This window comes from Trachurus japonicus, chromosome 16 (assembly GCF_045865225.1).
Source record: "Trachurus japonicus isolate A0001 chromosome 16, Traja_1.0".
NCBI lineage: Eukaryota > Metazoa > Chordata > Actinopteri > Carangiformes > Carangidae > Trachurus > Trachurus japonicus.
The window spans coordinates 20,905,487-20,922,215 of NC_140922.1; the positions used below are offsets into that span (position 1 = coordinate 20,905,487).

At 39.7% G+C, this 16,729-nt stretch overlaps 1 protein-coding gene across 1 annotated transcript in view; it reads right to left on the reverse strand.

The window, feature by feature from the left end:
• Positions 1 to 13,621, reverse strand: part of cdkal1 (CDK5 regulatory subunit associated protein 1-like 1) — a 238,762-nt gene extending 225,141 nt beyond the window's left edge. The window contains exons 1-3 of the mRNA XM_085802473.1: positions 13,471 to 13,621; positions 12,263 to 12,426; positions 9,234 to 9,346 (exon numbers count right to left, since the gene is read on the reverse strand). Coding sequence (XP_085658599.1) covers positions 9,234 to 9,346; positions 12,263 to 12,420 — 271 coding nt within the window. The 5' untranslated portion in view covers positions 12,421 to 12,426; positions 13,471 to 13,621. The remainder of the gene's footprint in view (positions 1 to 9,233; positions 9,347 to 12,262; positions 12,427 to 13,470) is intronic.
• Positions 13,622 to 16,729: the final 3,108 nt, after the last annotated feature.

A 16,729-nucleotide genomic window follows, 5' to 3' on the forward strand; every position in this document is an offset into this window, starting at 1 on the left:
ACCCCTGCTTTCTATTCCAGCGGGTGGTCAGCAAGTAATGGCACTGATGGCTGAGCATTGGACACTCAGACAGAAAGCAGGGGTTATCTTCCAGAATAACACAAAAGGGGCCAAAGAGAAGAGAGGGAGAGAGAGCAGCCTCAAAGGGGGCCTCTAAAAGTCTTTTACTACATGTCCTTGAATGCCTAACTCTCAATTTCTTCGCTTTTTATCCATGTCACCCACACACATTCTCCACCCACACCAACAGCCTGCCATGCCACATTAATTACTAATGTCTTTCAAGCTTTCATTTTGTCTTCATGAGAGAAATTAGTTGTGTTTTTCTTGTTGAGTCAAGATGACAGGGAAAACAAAGAGGAGAGGACAAATTAGAAGTGAGAAAGACAAAAAAGTCTTTTTCAGCTTGTAAAATAACAGACAAGCTAATTATTCAAAAACAGAGATGTGACAATGAGTTCTCAAATGTCAAAGAACATAGATCATTTTACTTTGGGTCCGTTTAGCTCTACTGTCAGGAAGCTAGACATAATATTGCACTGTTTGTCCTCCAAGAGAACAAAGCTAAGTGATTCCCTGACATTGCTCCGCTGAATAAATGAGGACACATGCTGTAATTGTATAAAAACAATGACATTTTGAAATTAGGCCAGTTTATATGTCAATAAAACTCCATTTGTCCTGTGGTGACCCTAATTAACACATTATTTGCCCTCTCTAATATCCTTCACAGAAACTCTCAATGCAACTTCATTGCTCTAGTTTGGAGAACAAGTTCAGTGAGGGCTAATAAAGAGAAAGCCTTCAGTGAATTGAGCAAAAATTTCAAGTGGATAAGATAAGTGCAACTCAATTTTTTCCAATTAATACAGTGAATAAAATAACAGATTGTATGGTATCTCAACCAAAGCCAATTGCTTCCTATTAAAAATACAACTCTTTACAGGACTGGCACACACAAAGATGTTTTTAATTGCTCTGGTCCTACTTGAGCAGCCCACTCAGGTAAGTTAAGACCCACCAGGGTAGATAAATCAATGAGTTGCATCCTAACGTTTTACTCCAAGGATGTGCAGCCTTTAAGGAACATTAGTAAACTACACAGAAAACAACCTGAGTTACTCACATTGGTCACACACAGCATGGGTCAGTAGGACACAATTTTATTAAAAAGTCTCACCATTTGGATGTGTAACAACTGAGAATGAGTTAGATACACACAAATGGGAGCATCTCAACATAGCCACAGGCACGTCACATTGCCCACTGAGCAGCTCATTGACACACTGGGGGTTAAATGCCTTGTTAAATAGCACCTGATGCAACTTGTTGAAAGAGAGGGAAAGCATGGCTCCTTTAATCTTCTGCGTAGTGGGGTGTGTTGGTCTGAGACTTCAATTGTCCATCTCTAGGCCATTAGCTTTTATTTTTTACCATTAGGCCACCTCTGATGCCATAAAGAGTCATTTCGACACTCTGGATGAGAGCAAAGTCAGGCTTCCACCTTCATCCCCTTTCCAGACAAACCCCGTAACGTCCCCGCTCCCTAGTGCCCCCATTTTCCCTCCACCCCTATACTTCTCCCTTAGCTCCTGCCTTATCCCATTACTCACATCCCCTCCATGATATTCCCATTATATCCCTTCAGGGTATTCCCAATCCCTGTGGAATGCGGGCAGTATTCCTGGGATAACAGGGGTTGGCTGGTTAGCTGACTGGCTGGCTTCAGCAGGGAATAGGGAATAGGCATCCTTCCTCCAGAGGGAAGCAGCAAAGGAGACTTCTTTACTGCTTCTCCATTCATTTATCTCTTGCTCTCTTCTTCTTCAAAGTGTGAGTGAACAAATGAATGGACATAGGGACGACTGGCATGGTGATTTCTTGCTTCCATTCTTCTTCCTCTCCAATCTTCCCTACTTCTTTCTGGTTTGTGAAACAAGGATGAAATATAACCATCCTTTAGGGAATCAATTTGTTCTGTTTTTTTGTGATTTCTCAGAGGAACAAGGAGTGGTCTCTCTTTCACTCAAGTGTAATTCTCTTTCCTCGCTCCTGAATCTCACAAATAAAGAGGTGCTATTAGACATAAGGGAGATCTTTCTATCCTTGAACAAATGGTTGTGAGGTAGGAATAATCCGTGTTTCACTCCTGCAGCTTGTTTAGCTGCTTACTATCACAGGCAGGCATCAGGTGACATGCTTGTAAACAACACATACAGGTCATGTTATTTGTACATATTTGCTTATGACTCAATTAATAACATGGCTGTTAGTCTAAATAATGTGGCAAAAACATCAAGGATGACACCAATAAATCCTTAAGACAGATCATAAGACAGATTTTAGTGGTCTTCAATTCCCAAGACAATATCTTGCTGCAATGGCTGCTCTCGTCAGGTCAATCTGTGGCACTGTCAAAATTCCTTTCCTCAGAATAATCGATGGATGAGATTGAGCGGTGATCCCCTCTTTCCTGAGGCTATCCCATTTTCCTTCTTCTCTTCTATATCCATATTTCCCTCAAGGGAATTTTAGGGCAGGAATGGCCGGGGTCTCTAATCCCATGGCCTCTAAATGGTGGCTGGGTGCTGGCTACATGTGGGTCACCTTGTAGGATCACCAAAATACACACACACACATGCACACTCATAACACACAAACATACACACAAGGCTTGGGATCACTGTAATCTTCTGGCCTCTAAACGGTTACATACGACTGCCTGGACTCATGGGTCTATTTGTAGGCCTTTAGATGAATTCAAAGGTTTGGAAACCGTGTGTGTGTGTGTGTGGGGGGGTGAGAGTAATGTTTTACAGAGATGTGAGTGATATATATCCCTATTTTTGTGTGCTTCCAAAGTCTCAATACATTGGCAACTTTGACATTCATATTAGTTTAACTCTCATGTTGCCACACTAACATCTACATTTCGATATCTACTGTTAACAACTGCACTTTCTATTCACTGCTGGTGTCCCTCACTTGTAAGTGCTTTTGGATTTAAGCGTCTGAGTAAAGTGAGTTAATGTAAAATATAAATGTAACAGCAGTGTACATGCAGCGATGGTGATTTATTTAATTTCATACTATATTTGATTTAGTTAATCTTCATTTTCTAGTTGTTATTTTTCCACACAACTGTCACTTTATTTCTATTTCCATAGCTGCCCATTACAATCGCCTATTTGCTTAACCTCATTCTGCGATGCACTGTTATTCTCTTTCATTACGTCCCTCCTGTCATCTCTCGTTGCTCAAACTACTCCCCTCTCGACTCTTTACCTCTCTGTGCCTCTCTCCACTCCATTATTTTTCCATCTATCCATCTCTCTACTGTCCGTTCCTGCAGATTTGCCAGACTCTACTTCGTTTTCCCTGGCAGCGTATCGCCCTCCCTGTTCGCCTCCCTTTCTCCGACCATCGCTTTAGCTGATTTTGGCTTCAAGTGCATCTGTCTCTGTCGCCTGCACGCTTTATTCCACCATCCTCCTCCCTTCCCAACTGACTCTTCCTCTTGTCTTTCCTTACACTCTTACACTGCTTTTCCCTTTACTCGTTTTCACCTCCTTTCGTCTCTTAATCAGGAAATTGGTGCTGTGTGACACACAGACAGCTGCAAGATAGTGGAAAGACAGAATGGGCATACAGTAAGTCTTTCCCTCATGCGTATGCACACCAGGCAATATGTCTAATCTTGCAGAATGACGGCTGTCGAAAAACTAAACTGTCTCTCACACACTTTCTCTGTACAATATCAATTTCCACCACGCCTGCAACCGTGTGAGGAGAGCAAATGTGTGTGTGAGCTGGCTGTGTGCACCAACGTGCGAGTGTGTGTGTGAGAGAGGTGGAGTCACATAGAACATTGTAAGTTTTCATTGGCTATAATATTGCGGCGTGTAATGTTGCGTAGCACACAGTCCACCAATCAGAAGATCCTCACAGACTCATTTTATGAATGAGACGGCATGTATGCGAGGTGCACACACACTCTGAGTGAGAATACTCTACAGTGATGTAATACAATCACACAGAGCAGCAGAAGTGCTTGAAATACGAACGCAGTGTGAGCTCAATCAGAACAGTTTGACAGTGCTTCTGCCTAAATTTCTAAATAATGCCAATTAAAAAATATCCAATTTGATTTATACAACAGGAAAAATAGGGATTCTTAAATCTCACAGTGTAAGCCATTAAAATGTCATTATACCTGTATTAAATCTACAAACATGCTATATGATTTTTTTTCCTTCTCTGCCATGTGCTACACATTTGTAGCATCAAGTTATATTGAAAAACTCACTAATCTACCTGACTTTCTTTCAGCTTTTCACATCAATAAAAAAATGCCACATCAGTTCACTCTTTAAAATTACGCTGTATATGTGCACTTTCTTTCTACGGCAACACCTGGAATACCTGCTGATCAATTAAGTCCACGTATCATTTTATCTAAACAACTCACATCCTCTCTCTCTGAAACCCATATCCTCCAACCGTCTGTGTCCAAACCAGGAACTGAGAACGCCTTATTTGGCTGACACTGTGTACAGGGGAGTAACTCTGCCTAACCGGTATGTAAAATCATAACTGAATTGCTGTGTTTGCGGCTGGCTGGCAGGGAAGAGATTGGGAGGGGAGGAGAGCAGCCAAAAACAATCAAAATATCCTGGTGTGACTTTCCATGAAGGGTGTGTGTTTGTGCGTCTGTGTGTATGCACACACACCTTTCTATGAAGTCACTATTTGGCACAACGTAGTTCATTTGTATCAGTGTACAATCATGGGTAAACAGTGCCCTCTTTGGTTGTGCACAGGAACAACAAGTCGGGACAAGAAAGACTGAGTAAATACAGGCAGTGAAACAAGTGGTGAGACAATGAGAGACAGAATAAGAAGATACACAGGTTGTTGTTGTTGTTGAAATAAAACGGGAGAAGACGGACACTGAGGTGAGAAAGGGGGACTTTTCTTCAGACTGTTCAGCATGACTAAACATTTTATACATTATATTTGACATTTTTGACTGGTTTCTTATTAATCTCCACAACTAAGAGAAAATATTAAAATTCAAACACAGGGAAACAATAGCAGCATCTTGACTTCGGACATTTGATGAAAATATATTTTAAACAAAAATGATTAAACAGCTATGTATAACTAATTTTAATTAAAAGCATGTGTCAAGGTGCTCTCCTACTGATGAATGAGGAGTGGTCCATCTTATTCAAACAAAGTCACCAATCTTTGTAACCTGCAACCATTCTACATACAGCCTTAATCAACAAGGCTTTTGTTATGTAAATGTGTGGACTGAAAGTTAAAACTTTTAAAACTATGAATGAGAATACTAGGAGGTTTTTTTTTTTCCAGAGGAATGACCTCATCCTGATACTGCAGAGATGCACTCTTTCAACAAAAACAGCTACTCCCATGAGCCAAGGCTGCCACCTAGAGTCAAGCCACAGAACTACTACTACGTCTTACACCAGGTGATGTCATAGTTTCTGAAAGAAAGGAAGAGTTAGGGAAGGGGGTGAAAGAGGAACACATGAGGATGGGGGTGTGAAAGAGAGAAAACAGACAGGAAAGAAGAGAAAGAGGGGGAGAGGAGGTGATGTCATGTTTTCAGAGCAGCCTGTCAGGCAGTGGAAGCTCGGTCTTTGTCCAAACTCTGTCTGTGGAGCGACACTGCGGATCTGAACGACAGATGCTACAGAGGTATTTGTTTGATATTCATACAGTTTCACCATTCAACCTTTTTCTTTATAAGGCGGTCATAACATTCAGACATACAAATGCTAATGTTGGAGCCACTCAAAGTCCAGACCAAAAGACCAGACACTACATCCTTCAGGAACCCATTTCAGTCCTTGTTATACCAGACTATTCCACTCTCTTCACTACAGTCCCAACAATTTCATGCTATTCTAGACAATTGCATTGCATTACATGCTATACCATTCAAAACAATCACCACCTGCTCTGACTGTAATCTCCCCTGATTCTGGCCATGACAGGCAATTTCTCCTTCCAACAATCTAACAGTGAAAAACAACGAGCAAAGACACTCACACCAAAAAAAAAAAAAAAAAAAGGAGAGGGGATGAAAGAAGGAGGAAAAATCAAAAAGGGATGCAGGAAGAAAGAGACAGGAGAGAGCAGACCAGGGGAAAAGACACAGATAAAAAGCAGATGAGAATAAGACAGAAACTAAGATAATCCCCCAGCTTTAGCAGTTAGATACTGACCTTTAAGTACTTTGTTGAGAGGAGACTGCAGAGAAAGACTCGACAAGGACGAAAGCATCAGAGAGAGAGAGAGAGCTTTCTGAAGCTTCATCAGATCAAAACATTACGGGGCAAAATCGTATTAAGTGAAGTGGTAAATAACAGAGAACCATATTTTTGATCATTCGTCATCCGTAATATGAGTACAGCCACAAAAACACAGGCTGGATAAAACATTTGACTGTGAAGGCTGTTCTCATAACCATAACTTTGACCTTTGTCAGTCATGGTCACATTGTTGTTACTGTGCCACACAAACAAACTGAAAAGAACCAGGTGCAAACAGAGGAATACACATGCATATATATAGATATACTGTATATAGATACGCTGAAGGTTAACGCACTGGGGCAAATCAATTTGAGCAGTATCATCAGAAAAGAAACTAATCCCACTGTAAAAAGGTAAACTCACTCACACACCTAAAAGTAGAGACGCACACACCAGGCAGAAAGTAATGTCCTATCAAAACATGAAACACAAGCTAACCTTCTTGCAAATGAATGTACTCACGCAAATCATAAGCAAAGGCAAACTGAAATCCCTTAAAATCCATACAGAACAACTGTGACCCAATTTTCTTTTGACCCGTCAAACCGTCTAAATTATTGTATTTCAGTGTCTTCCCTATGAGTAGAAAACCAAATGTTTAAACTTAATGGACAATTTGACATTACGTAATTGACTTCCTTCTTATTGAATAGTAGGCTACAGGTTTCTGTATTGTAAGATAAACAGAGGGAAACAGTGATATCTTTCATGGCTGCAGATTTTCATATACTTGAGTGTACAGTGAACTGAGACGTAATCTAATGAAATGAAACAGTGAGAGTAATATTTTCTATCTGGAATCAGGGTTCCTCCCTGCATGATTCTACATAGACATACACACACATTCACATACACACAAAGGCATTCACAGTAGAAGAGAATGAGAGAAACAAACTTAATCCAGACATGACAGTGTCCATGCCAGCAACTACCTGACAGTATCACACCATCTTAAACTGCACCTGTATTTACTGAGGACCTTAAGACAACAGGAGCTAGTGGGAACAGAAAACTCCTTGACTACAAACAACAGGTTTCAACCACACTCACTTCCTGCAAGACAATTGCCTCATTCAACTAAATTACAGGGTCAAAACAGATCCACGGCAACACAATTAGCACACTAAATATCAAGTGTTAGCAGTTGCTTTAACGCAGGATATGCTACTGAAGTGGGTGAGGGACAACAAAGTGAAAAGAGAGTGTGAGGGAAGAAGTTGCATAATTTCAAAGAGGAGCTCAAGGGACTGGGAAAAAAAACAGTGAAAACAAAGAAAGGTGAAAAAGATAAAGAGATCGATGATAGATAAGAGAGAAAACTGTTAGCCTTCGTTCATGGGTAAATTGTGCCGTGTGTGTTCACATCTGCATTTTTGAAATGTGTGATTAATGTCCTCCTTAAGCGGTCAGACCCCACAGCGAGAGAGAAATGCCTGAGGAGTCAATATTAACTCACTTCAATTTTCGTAATCTGACACGTCAACCCTGATGTATTACAACCAAAGGATGCAATACAAAATTTCAACTGTAAAAGTACTGCTGCTGCCGCCGCCGCTACTGCTATTAATAGTAACAATAACAATAATATATAACACAAGGGAGAACTCAATATTTTAAAAGTTGGCATATCTTCAGTTAAAAACATGTTACATTTCTTAAGTCTTATGCTTTGACTGTTTTAACTTGAGAGCAGATGTTCTCCCTTTGATACTTACAAAAAAGTGGTTCCCATTTAAATCTAAATGTGCGACAGCCCTCAACATAAACCCACAACAGAAAAACAAACTCATGATTTCTGCCAGTAAGACATTCATGTGAGTCTAAATGACCCTGCACTGTGCATACCTTACCCCTTTATCACAAATCCTTCAAGCCAAACTGGTCCTTGTACCAAAGGCTAGGAGAGGCTGTCACATTTAAATCACATTCTATTTAAAATGGCTGGATGAGGTGATGGGTAGCCATGGAGACATATAGTCACAGTGCTTTTTTTCCAGATGTAACTCTTGACTAAAAAACATTGTGCTGTATCTATGTGCCTTTTCTCAACTGCCATGACCAGTCAGTCACCAAGTCATAGAGGTCCTCGGGTGACCTTTTGAGCTCAAGTCATGACTTTCCTCTGGACAGAAGGACAAACTCCACCTGATACTTAGTGTTTGTAGGACTAAACATTAAAACAAATCCTCACCACCATGTCTAATCAAATATTGCTTGGTTGAGTCTGTTGATGTACTTTGCACACTGCATGCAAAACTCAATTGAGGGCAAGATTAAGTAAACCACTGGAATAACACATAGGGTACAGCTTACTTTTAAAGCAAGAGTGCCCCCCTGTGGTTACAAATTCAAATTACATCAGCTGTATAAACACTGATTAAAAAAAGACACCTAAAGACAAGAAATGGTTAATAAAAAAAATATTCTCTCATTCTCATTTTTATACTTTCACTGACCTTTAGTCAACTGCCTTATTATTTTCACTGACTTCCAGTCTATTGACTTAAAGCAGAAGTAAGCGATCCGGTCGTTTTGGCTAACTTCTTGTCAGCCGATGGAGTTAGCAGCCCCCGCCCTCGTCATGGATCTATTGGTCCTCGTCATAGACTCGTCCCTACGTCACCACATTCACTCGCATCCCTTGGCTGCACACACAGCCCTTCATGCCGTTCTCTCTCCTCATTGGATAAAGGTTGTAGGATACAAGGAAAGTTTTCTCCTCGGCTTACAGCAGAGCAGAGTGACTGACAGACCCGTGTTTCAGACCAAACACTCTATGCAAGTGATTGCCGTCGGAAGATATAACTATTTAAGACTTATATTAACACAAAAATTCTGCTTACTTCTGCTTTCATACAAAACACAAGACACAATTAAACAGTTTCTTACCAGTCATCTTGTATCCACTGGCAGCCAGCTGTCCAGCCATGTACTCTCCATCTGAGCTGTTGTGACTGCAGCCCCATGTTTTCATCCAGATCTTTTGTGTGCCCGGGATCACACTACAAATCAAAAACAATGAAATATGTCTTTGCTACATACATACATTTTCTATAAAACCTGATCAAAAGGGTTAGGGTTACCAAAATGTGAATTGGTAAGGACTTGGTGCAGAATGGTGTGATTCTATCAGGTGTGAAAGCAAAGCAGAGAAATTACAGAATAAGGATTAACAGGATAAGGCTTTATACGAATAAATCAGTCAGTTGTTTCTCCATCCATCCTTGTGTCACCAAATATTCCATGACACAGGATGAAAGTTAACATACTTTAACAGTCCAATGAATGACTTCCCTCTCAGTCCTTTAAGCCTTGTGTTACACATCATGGTACATTTGTAACAAGTCTGTGTGAACATGAAACACACCAGAACTAAAATGCTACGATGAATTAAAGTGAAGTCATTTGTTTGTCAAATTTGAAAAAAAAAGAAAATGTGTACAACAAGCTGCACGTATCACAATTACAAAAAGCTGTTGCGATGTGTGTGTCTTCTCCTCCTGTCTGCAGATGCCTTGAGTAGCTCAACACACCTGGGCCTTGTGTGCAGTTACTAAAGCCACTGCAGCCAGTTGCTCACTGTTTTTCTGCTGCTCTCCACAGGCACACCACATGTTGGTTTGGTTTGGTCATGCTGCTCTAAGTTCTCCTTTGGATTCTGTTTCACATGATCAACACTGCATATTCACACTCTTCACTCATGCACACCGTACACAACTGTTTCCATTGATCCTCCACACTTCATAATGTAAATATGTACTTTGAAGGTTTAATTTGGTCTGATTTGGTTTAATTTGGTTCAATAAAGCAATTATTTGAATGTTTACATGCGTTGTCTCCCTTTTTGTTGTGACCCTTGGAGCCAGGTCATGACACTGTTCCATAATGTTTTGAGATGTGACTAAACAGACAAAAAAAAAAAACTCATCACTTAATTAAACATGAACATCTCACTTTTATCTAGCTACTTGCGATTTACACATTTTAAAGCTTCAGTTGGTAACAATTATTCAGTCATATTTGCTGGAACTGTCACTGTATTCTGATGGTCAGACATTAAATGAGTAATTTAGGACAAAATCCAACTCCTCTGGCTCCACCTACAGCCTGTAATCCTATTTGCCAAAATCCACCGCGCCCGACGATTCTCCACCAGTCAGGTAGAGGGAGCAGGAGGAGCAGCCAATCGCCGCTCCTACACGTCGTGCTATGGATACGGTCAGGGTTCAAAATTAGCGGTCGCCAGTCGCCAGTGGCGACTAACTTTGATGCTTTGGCGAGTAAAGGAAGCCGGCTGACTGGCCACTCTGGCGAGTGAAAAAAATCCAACTACTTTGTTGTTGTTACTGTTCCTCCCGACCCGGCTGTGACGCTTGGGTTGTGAGCCGGTGTCGTGCAGTTCTTAAAGCTCACAACATGCCAGCTATAGCAATGATTTGTGACCGATTACAACGGTGTGTATTCCTCTCTCTTCAGTCTGGTGTTTGGCTGCACTTTCAATAAGAAAAGTTCCATATGAGCGCGATCAGCAGAGACATAGCACAATGGATGTGGCATTGATCAGATATCGCAGCGCACATGTTTATTTAACGGCAAAAAAAAAAAAAAAATTGGAGCGATGTTTTTTTTTGCCGTTAAATAAACATGTGCGCTGCGATATCTGATCAATGCCACATCCATTGTGCTATGTCTCTGCTGATCGCGCTCATATGGAACTTTTCTTATTGAAAGTGCAGCCAAACACCAGACTGAAGAGAGAGGAGCAGCAGAGCTCCTCTGACAGCTCCTCTGTGGAGCTGCAGGAGAGCTGCGACGTCTTTTTTTTTTTTTTTTTTTTTTTTTTTTTTTATTGCAGCGCCGTTGTTACAGGTGATGCACGTCTATGTCGGTGTAGGCTACATTTATTGTCTGATCTTCCTTCATGGTGCACAGTGTCAGTCCTCCTGTGAAACTTTTAACTACTAAATAATATGACTGAAGGCAGTGGAAGTCTGCACATGTCGACACGCCCCCATGAGTTGACGACATAAGGAGCTAATAAATAAATATATATAAATAACTGATAGTATTATTCGGTCAAGTTCTTGTTACAGTATAGGTTAATGGTTAAACGGTTAACCATGTGCATCCCTAAAATAAACCTTTTAGGGAAAAAAGGCAAACTCGACTCCTTTATTCCACACAAAAATATGCAAATAGCTATGATATGTGTTAAAAATGCTTATAAGTGTATTATAACAGTTCAACACAATGAAAAATATACAAAACAGCTATACATAATTTTTGGCCAGTAAAAAATCTTTCTGGCCAGTAGATTTTTAAAGCTCACTAGCCAGTTGGCCAGTGAGCAAAAAAGTTAAGTTTGAACCCTGGATACGGTACATCTTCTGTGGGTGCGTTTATGGCTACTTTGTGTGTGTCTGTGTGTGTGTGGGGCGCTTGGCAGAGGCAAAGACGGTTTATAAACTCTTTGGCAGAGGTTCATAAAGGGACCTGACGGAGTATTGTCTTGAAATTTCCGACCAAGTCGCGGAGTTTACTTTCACTTTCGTCAACTTACCAACTGGAGCTTTAATCCAATCAAATTAAGAAATGTAGAAATATTTAAGTCAATATATCCACCACAGATCTATCACAAGCCACTTGAGTGACTGAAAAGCTTCATACTACAACAGGCTAGTTAAAATCAGAGGTCATCTGAAACATGTTGACTTGTCATAGCAATAACAGAACCAGGGAACTAACTTATCTGAATGTTATACCGTTGTACTGCTCTTGATGTTATTGATTTTACCTCTGCTTTTCATGCTATATGTCAAATGTAACATCTTAACTGTCTAAAGCAAGCTGTATACTGAAGCAACATCACAGTCAACTACTATACAATCAGTTACCACTATACCAAACATTTAACTCACCTGTCAGCTTGGAGTTCCTCGTTGATCGGAAGTTCTTTTTTCCTCCTGGCCCTTGGTATGATACTTTTTCTAGCAGACTGTCTCTCATGAGGAGTGGGGTCACTAGAGGACACCATGTCCTCAATGTCTTCGATCAGAGAGTCACAGGTGGACGGCATGATGGCCTGAAAATCAGACAAGAGCTGGTCAGCACAACATGACATGGTGTGTATCATATAACAGAATTGATTGCCTTTGAGTTGTCAAAACAATGCTTAATGTCAAGAATGACTTGACAACCAGTTATTGAGGTTGTAAAGTTAGAAAGGTCAGCCAGTCTTCTGATTCATCCACATATGGCTTAGCAGTAGCTTAGTTATTTTTCTGTCATGTAAATGGGAATTTACATGACACTTTTCTCTGTGCTTGTGGTTTGCTGCCTTCTCTCTCCTTTATAATGGTGACACCAAATAAAAAAAATACATTATCCTCATGATCAATGGATAGTACGATAATAATGATTATAGCAAAGCACAGACGTCTTCTTAAACAACTGTATTAATTAAGCAAAGCCATATCCAGAATACAATTAACTCAACAAAAAAGACAAGAGCAACTACAGTAAAGCATTTGGCTCATCTTTTCATCCCTCTCGCTAAGAGTTTTCTTGTTTCCCTAAGTCCTTTCACCTCAGCTGCAGCGTAGAAATGTTTACCTTTAGTTGCAAACGTGCTATAAAAAAGTCTACCAGGCTTCATGCATTTTGAATTAAAAACTCGATTAGAGGAGTGGAGTGGAGTAAAAATGTATTTTCTTTACTCAACATCAAAAAACATTCCTTCATATCTTTGCTGCTGCTGACGACAGCCAACAGCTGTAACTTACTGATTTATTTCTTACCCGCTAATTAGACTGACGTTTACCAGCCTTGTCAAAGTTACATTAACATTACGTTACCCAACTTGTGTTTTCATTATTTTCACCGACTTTCACTTGTAAACTAGCTACGTACACACGTTAGGTGACTAGTAATAGCTAAACTTGACTGACGAAAACTACAAACACTTGTAAATATGTCATATGACGAATATATATCGCCCTGGAGTTTAATTTAGCTACATAACATGGCCAAGCTAGTTGTTAGCTTGGCTAACCATAAGCTAGCTTCTACCCACGTGCATCGTATTTTGGTCAGCCAGACGCCTTAAGATAGTGTGAAAGTCCCTTACCTTGTTCGCGATGTGGCTTTTGCAATGATAAATGCAAATTCCAGGAAAAGTTTGTTTTTAAAAATGTAAAATAATGTTATTTACAGCATCAAAACATAGTTGTCACAACTCAGATCGCCATACTTGTGCGTAGATACGGTAGGTGAAGAGGGACAAACTAGACGCGTTTGGGTTTCTAACAGGGCGGGTGAAAGGTGAAAATCATTTTTGACCACAAAGTTTTTTTAATATTCATCACATGTAGAGTGAATTATTTAATACCTTTTTTTTTGTTTGAATTTCGACGCAGTTATTCAAAAGAATTCAACATCAATCAAGTATTTACAATACAGAAATGGTCAACTTCTGAAAAGCATGTTAATGTTGTGGCCTTTTACAGTCTATGGTTGGCCCATTTAACACGAATATTTTGCATTAGGCTATGTGTGGTGGGGTGATACCAAAGATTTATAAACCGTCTTTGGTGATACTCCTGAGAAGTGGGCCTGACTTTTCATCGCCACTTTTTTCATAGGCTATATCATTTTTTATGTAGGCTATTTCATTAATGAAAACTTGCCTGTCATTCTGATTTAATACTTTTCTATGTCTCGTGAAATTTTAGTTTTTCTTGTTTCTTATAGCCTACGTGTCATGTCAATGTATTAGAGTAGGGTGAGCGTCCTGTAGCCTATTGATTCACTAAGGGACTCATTTTATTTTTCAATATGAGATGATCCCATATTAGTATCAGTTATTCGTCATGTTAACCTGTGTAATTACTGTATCATGTGATCCCAAAGCCACACAGCCTCAGTGCTCTCCCAGAGAGGCTAGGGATGCCATAATAAAGAACATTTTCTTCTTCCTTGTCCATATTGGATTTGAACCGAAGCCTCTCAATGGATTAGCAAAGAGGACATTTTCTACTTTGTAATACATTTTAAGAATGAAAGCACCAAATGAAACCTGTACACTCTTTATTTTTTAAAACTTATTATGTATCAATATTTTTGACAACTATCCATTGGTAATGGTCCTTCACCTCTAATTGCTTAAATTAACCAGACAGTCAGCTCTACTCTGCTGGGAAATCCAGCAAGAACCAGTTCTGAACCTATTGGCCAGGTTAACAAGATCTGCAGTTTGCGGGAGCTACTCATAATACATCCATGGAGCTACTGTTGCTCCAGCATGGACTAAACTAAACCATTTTTTAAAAGATGTTTTGTGGCTTTGTTTTGATGCTGATGCTTTTGATGCATGCATAATTTAGTCATAGAAAGATTATGCTACTGGGTTTTTTGTGGGCCCTTTTTAGGCCCCTAGAATTGTCATCACCTTCCCCCCTTTGCAGCGGGCCTGCTGAGGTGTTACTGAAGCCTGCAGGGTAAGTGGTCTTCAGCTTGTCTGTATCCCATAGATCCATAAGGCAAGTTGGCTGACCAATCAAGCACACTATGGTCAGGAAGTCTGAAAAATAGTTTATGCACATTGAGGAGGTGGAAAAGGACATTTTCATCTGAAAGCCTGTCAGCAGATGGAAGCATGACATTCTCCAAAATCTCCTGAGAGACTGCAGTTTTGACATTGGATTTGATAAAAACACAACCAACAGCAGATGACATGGCCCAAATCATCACCGACTCTGACAACTTCACATTGGATTTCAAGCCACTCCTCTCTTTGTCCAGACTCGGCACCAGTCCAGTTTTTCCCCCAATACCCAGGCCAGATGCTTCTGATACTGTCTCTGGTTTTCGAGGTGCCTTGGTACCAAGAGTGTGACAGGCGGAGCCTATTCCCTTAAATCATCTGTGCATTGGTGGCTCTTAACGCACTGACCCCATGCAGCCTCAGTCCACTCCTTGTGAAGCTCTCTGAAGTCCTGCTTTGCTTGACAACCTCCTCAGGACCGTGGCCTTTTGATTGTGCACCTTTGCACAACACTTTTCCCTTCCAGTCAATTTCCTATGAAATATAATACAGCCCTTTATGGCCGGCCTTTTCAATAATTGTCTTCTGGACAACTGTCAAGTCAGCAGTGCTCCCCATGATAGTGGCTGAGTGGACTGAACCTGGCCAAAAGATATTTATACCGTAAAAACGGTAATTAAACCATAGTCAAAATTAAATATATTTGTGGAAACTGGTTCTTAGATTTTCATCACTTCAATTAAATTACAAAAGATCCCCCAAATGTATTCTATGTGGATTTTGTTTACATAGGCAAGAAAACACTATGCAAAGTAGTCCAAGACAAATCATAAACAGAATATTAATTTTATTCATATTCTTTATTCAAATTTTCAATTACAAACGCCCAAAGTACAAAACAAATCCATTTGCCCACCCCCCACCCACCAAACAAATACAACTCAAATTCCTCATTTAACAGATGTTAAAGAAACAGTATATAACTGAGTAACACACATCAAAAACATTGAATTAGTTTACCTTCAACATTCAACAGCACACAGATAGTTTTAACCATGAGTTCAAATTGCAAAAAGAAGGTAATGTGATATTACAGCTTTTTTTTCTGTAATTAATGGAAACAGGCATCAATATCATACTTGTACAGTCAATTCTTTCCAATCAAATAGTTCACTTTTCACATAACCATTACAGAATATTTATGGATCAGTATATTGTATTTGGTAACAGCTTCAGTATAACCATAGGAAAATAGCAGGAAAACAGTGCTGTTTCATTCTTGACTATAGTTAACACCACATTTAGCCTAATGATAACTTTCTGCAAGGTCTAATCACACATCAGAATCACACATTAGAAATGAAGGAGCTGTAATTTTAAGTCAACCATAATACATTTACAGACTCACTGGCTAACTAGCATTAGCAGTGCATTACAATCTTTAACATTCCATTAGAAACTGATGGAAAGGTACAATCTTTCCAAAATTCATGTTTCCATCACATAAAAGTGGATAAAATATTGTGACCAGATTCTGGTCGCTTATAATAGATGGAGGAAAATGTAATTACTATGTAAATGGACTTAGAAAATAGCACAACTAGTTAGTGATCAAATTGGGAAAAAGAATGAGCTCAACTTTTCCATAAATACATATAAAATACAATGATATAAATATGCCTATAGGGAAATTGTGTTTTGTGAATCAGAGCATTCATGTGCGTTTGTCAAATTTTCATTAACTTAGTGGCTTAAGTCAAGTTCTCCTGACTCAAACTGTATTTGTATATTCTCCTTAAATTAATGGCAGAGGTTCATATAGGTAATTTCAGTTCATGAAGTG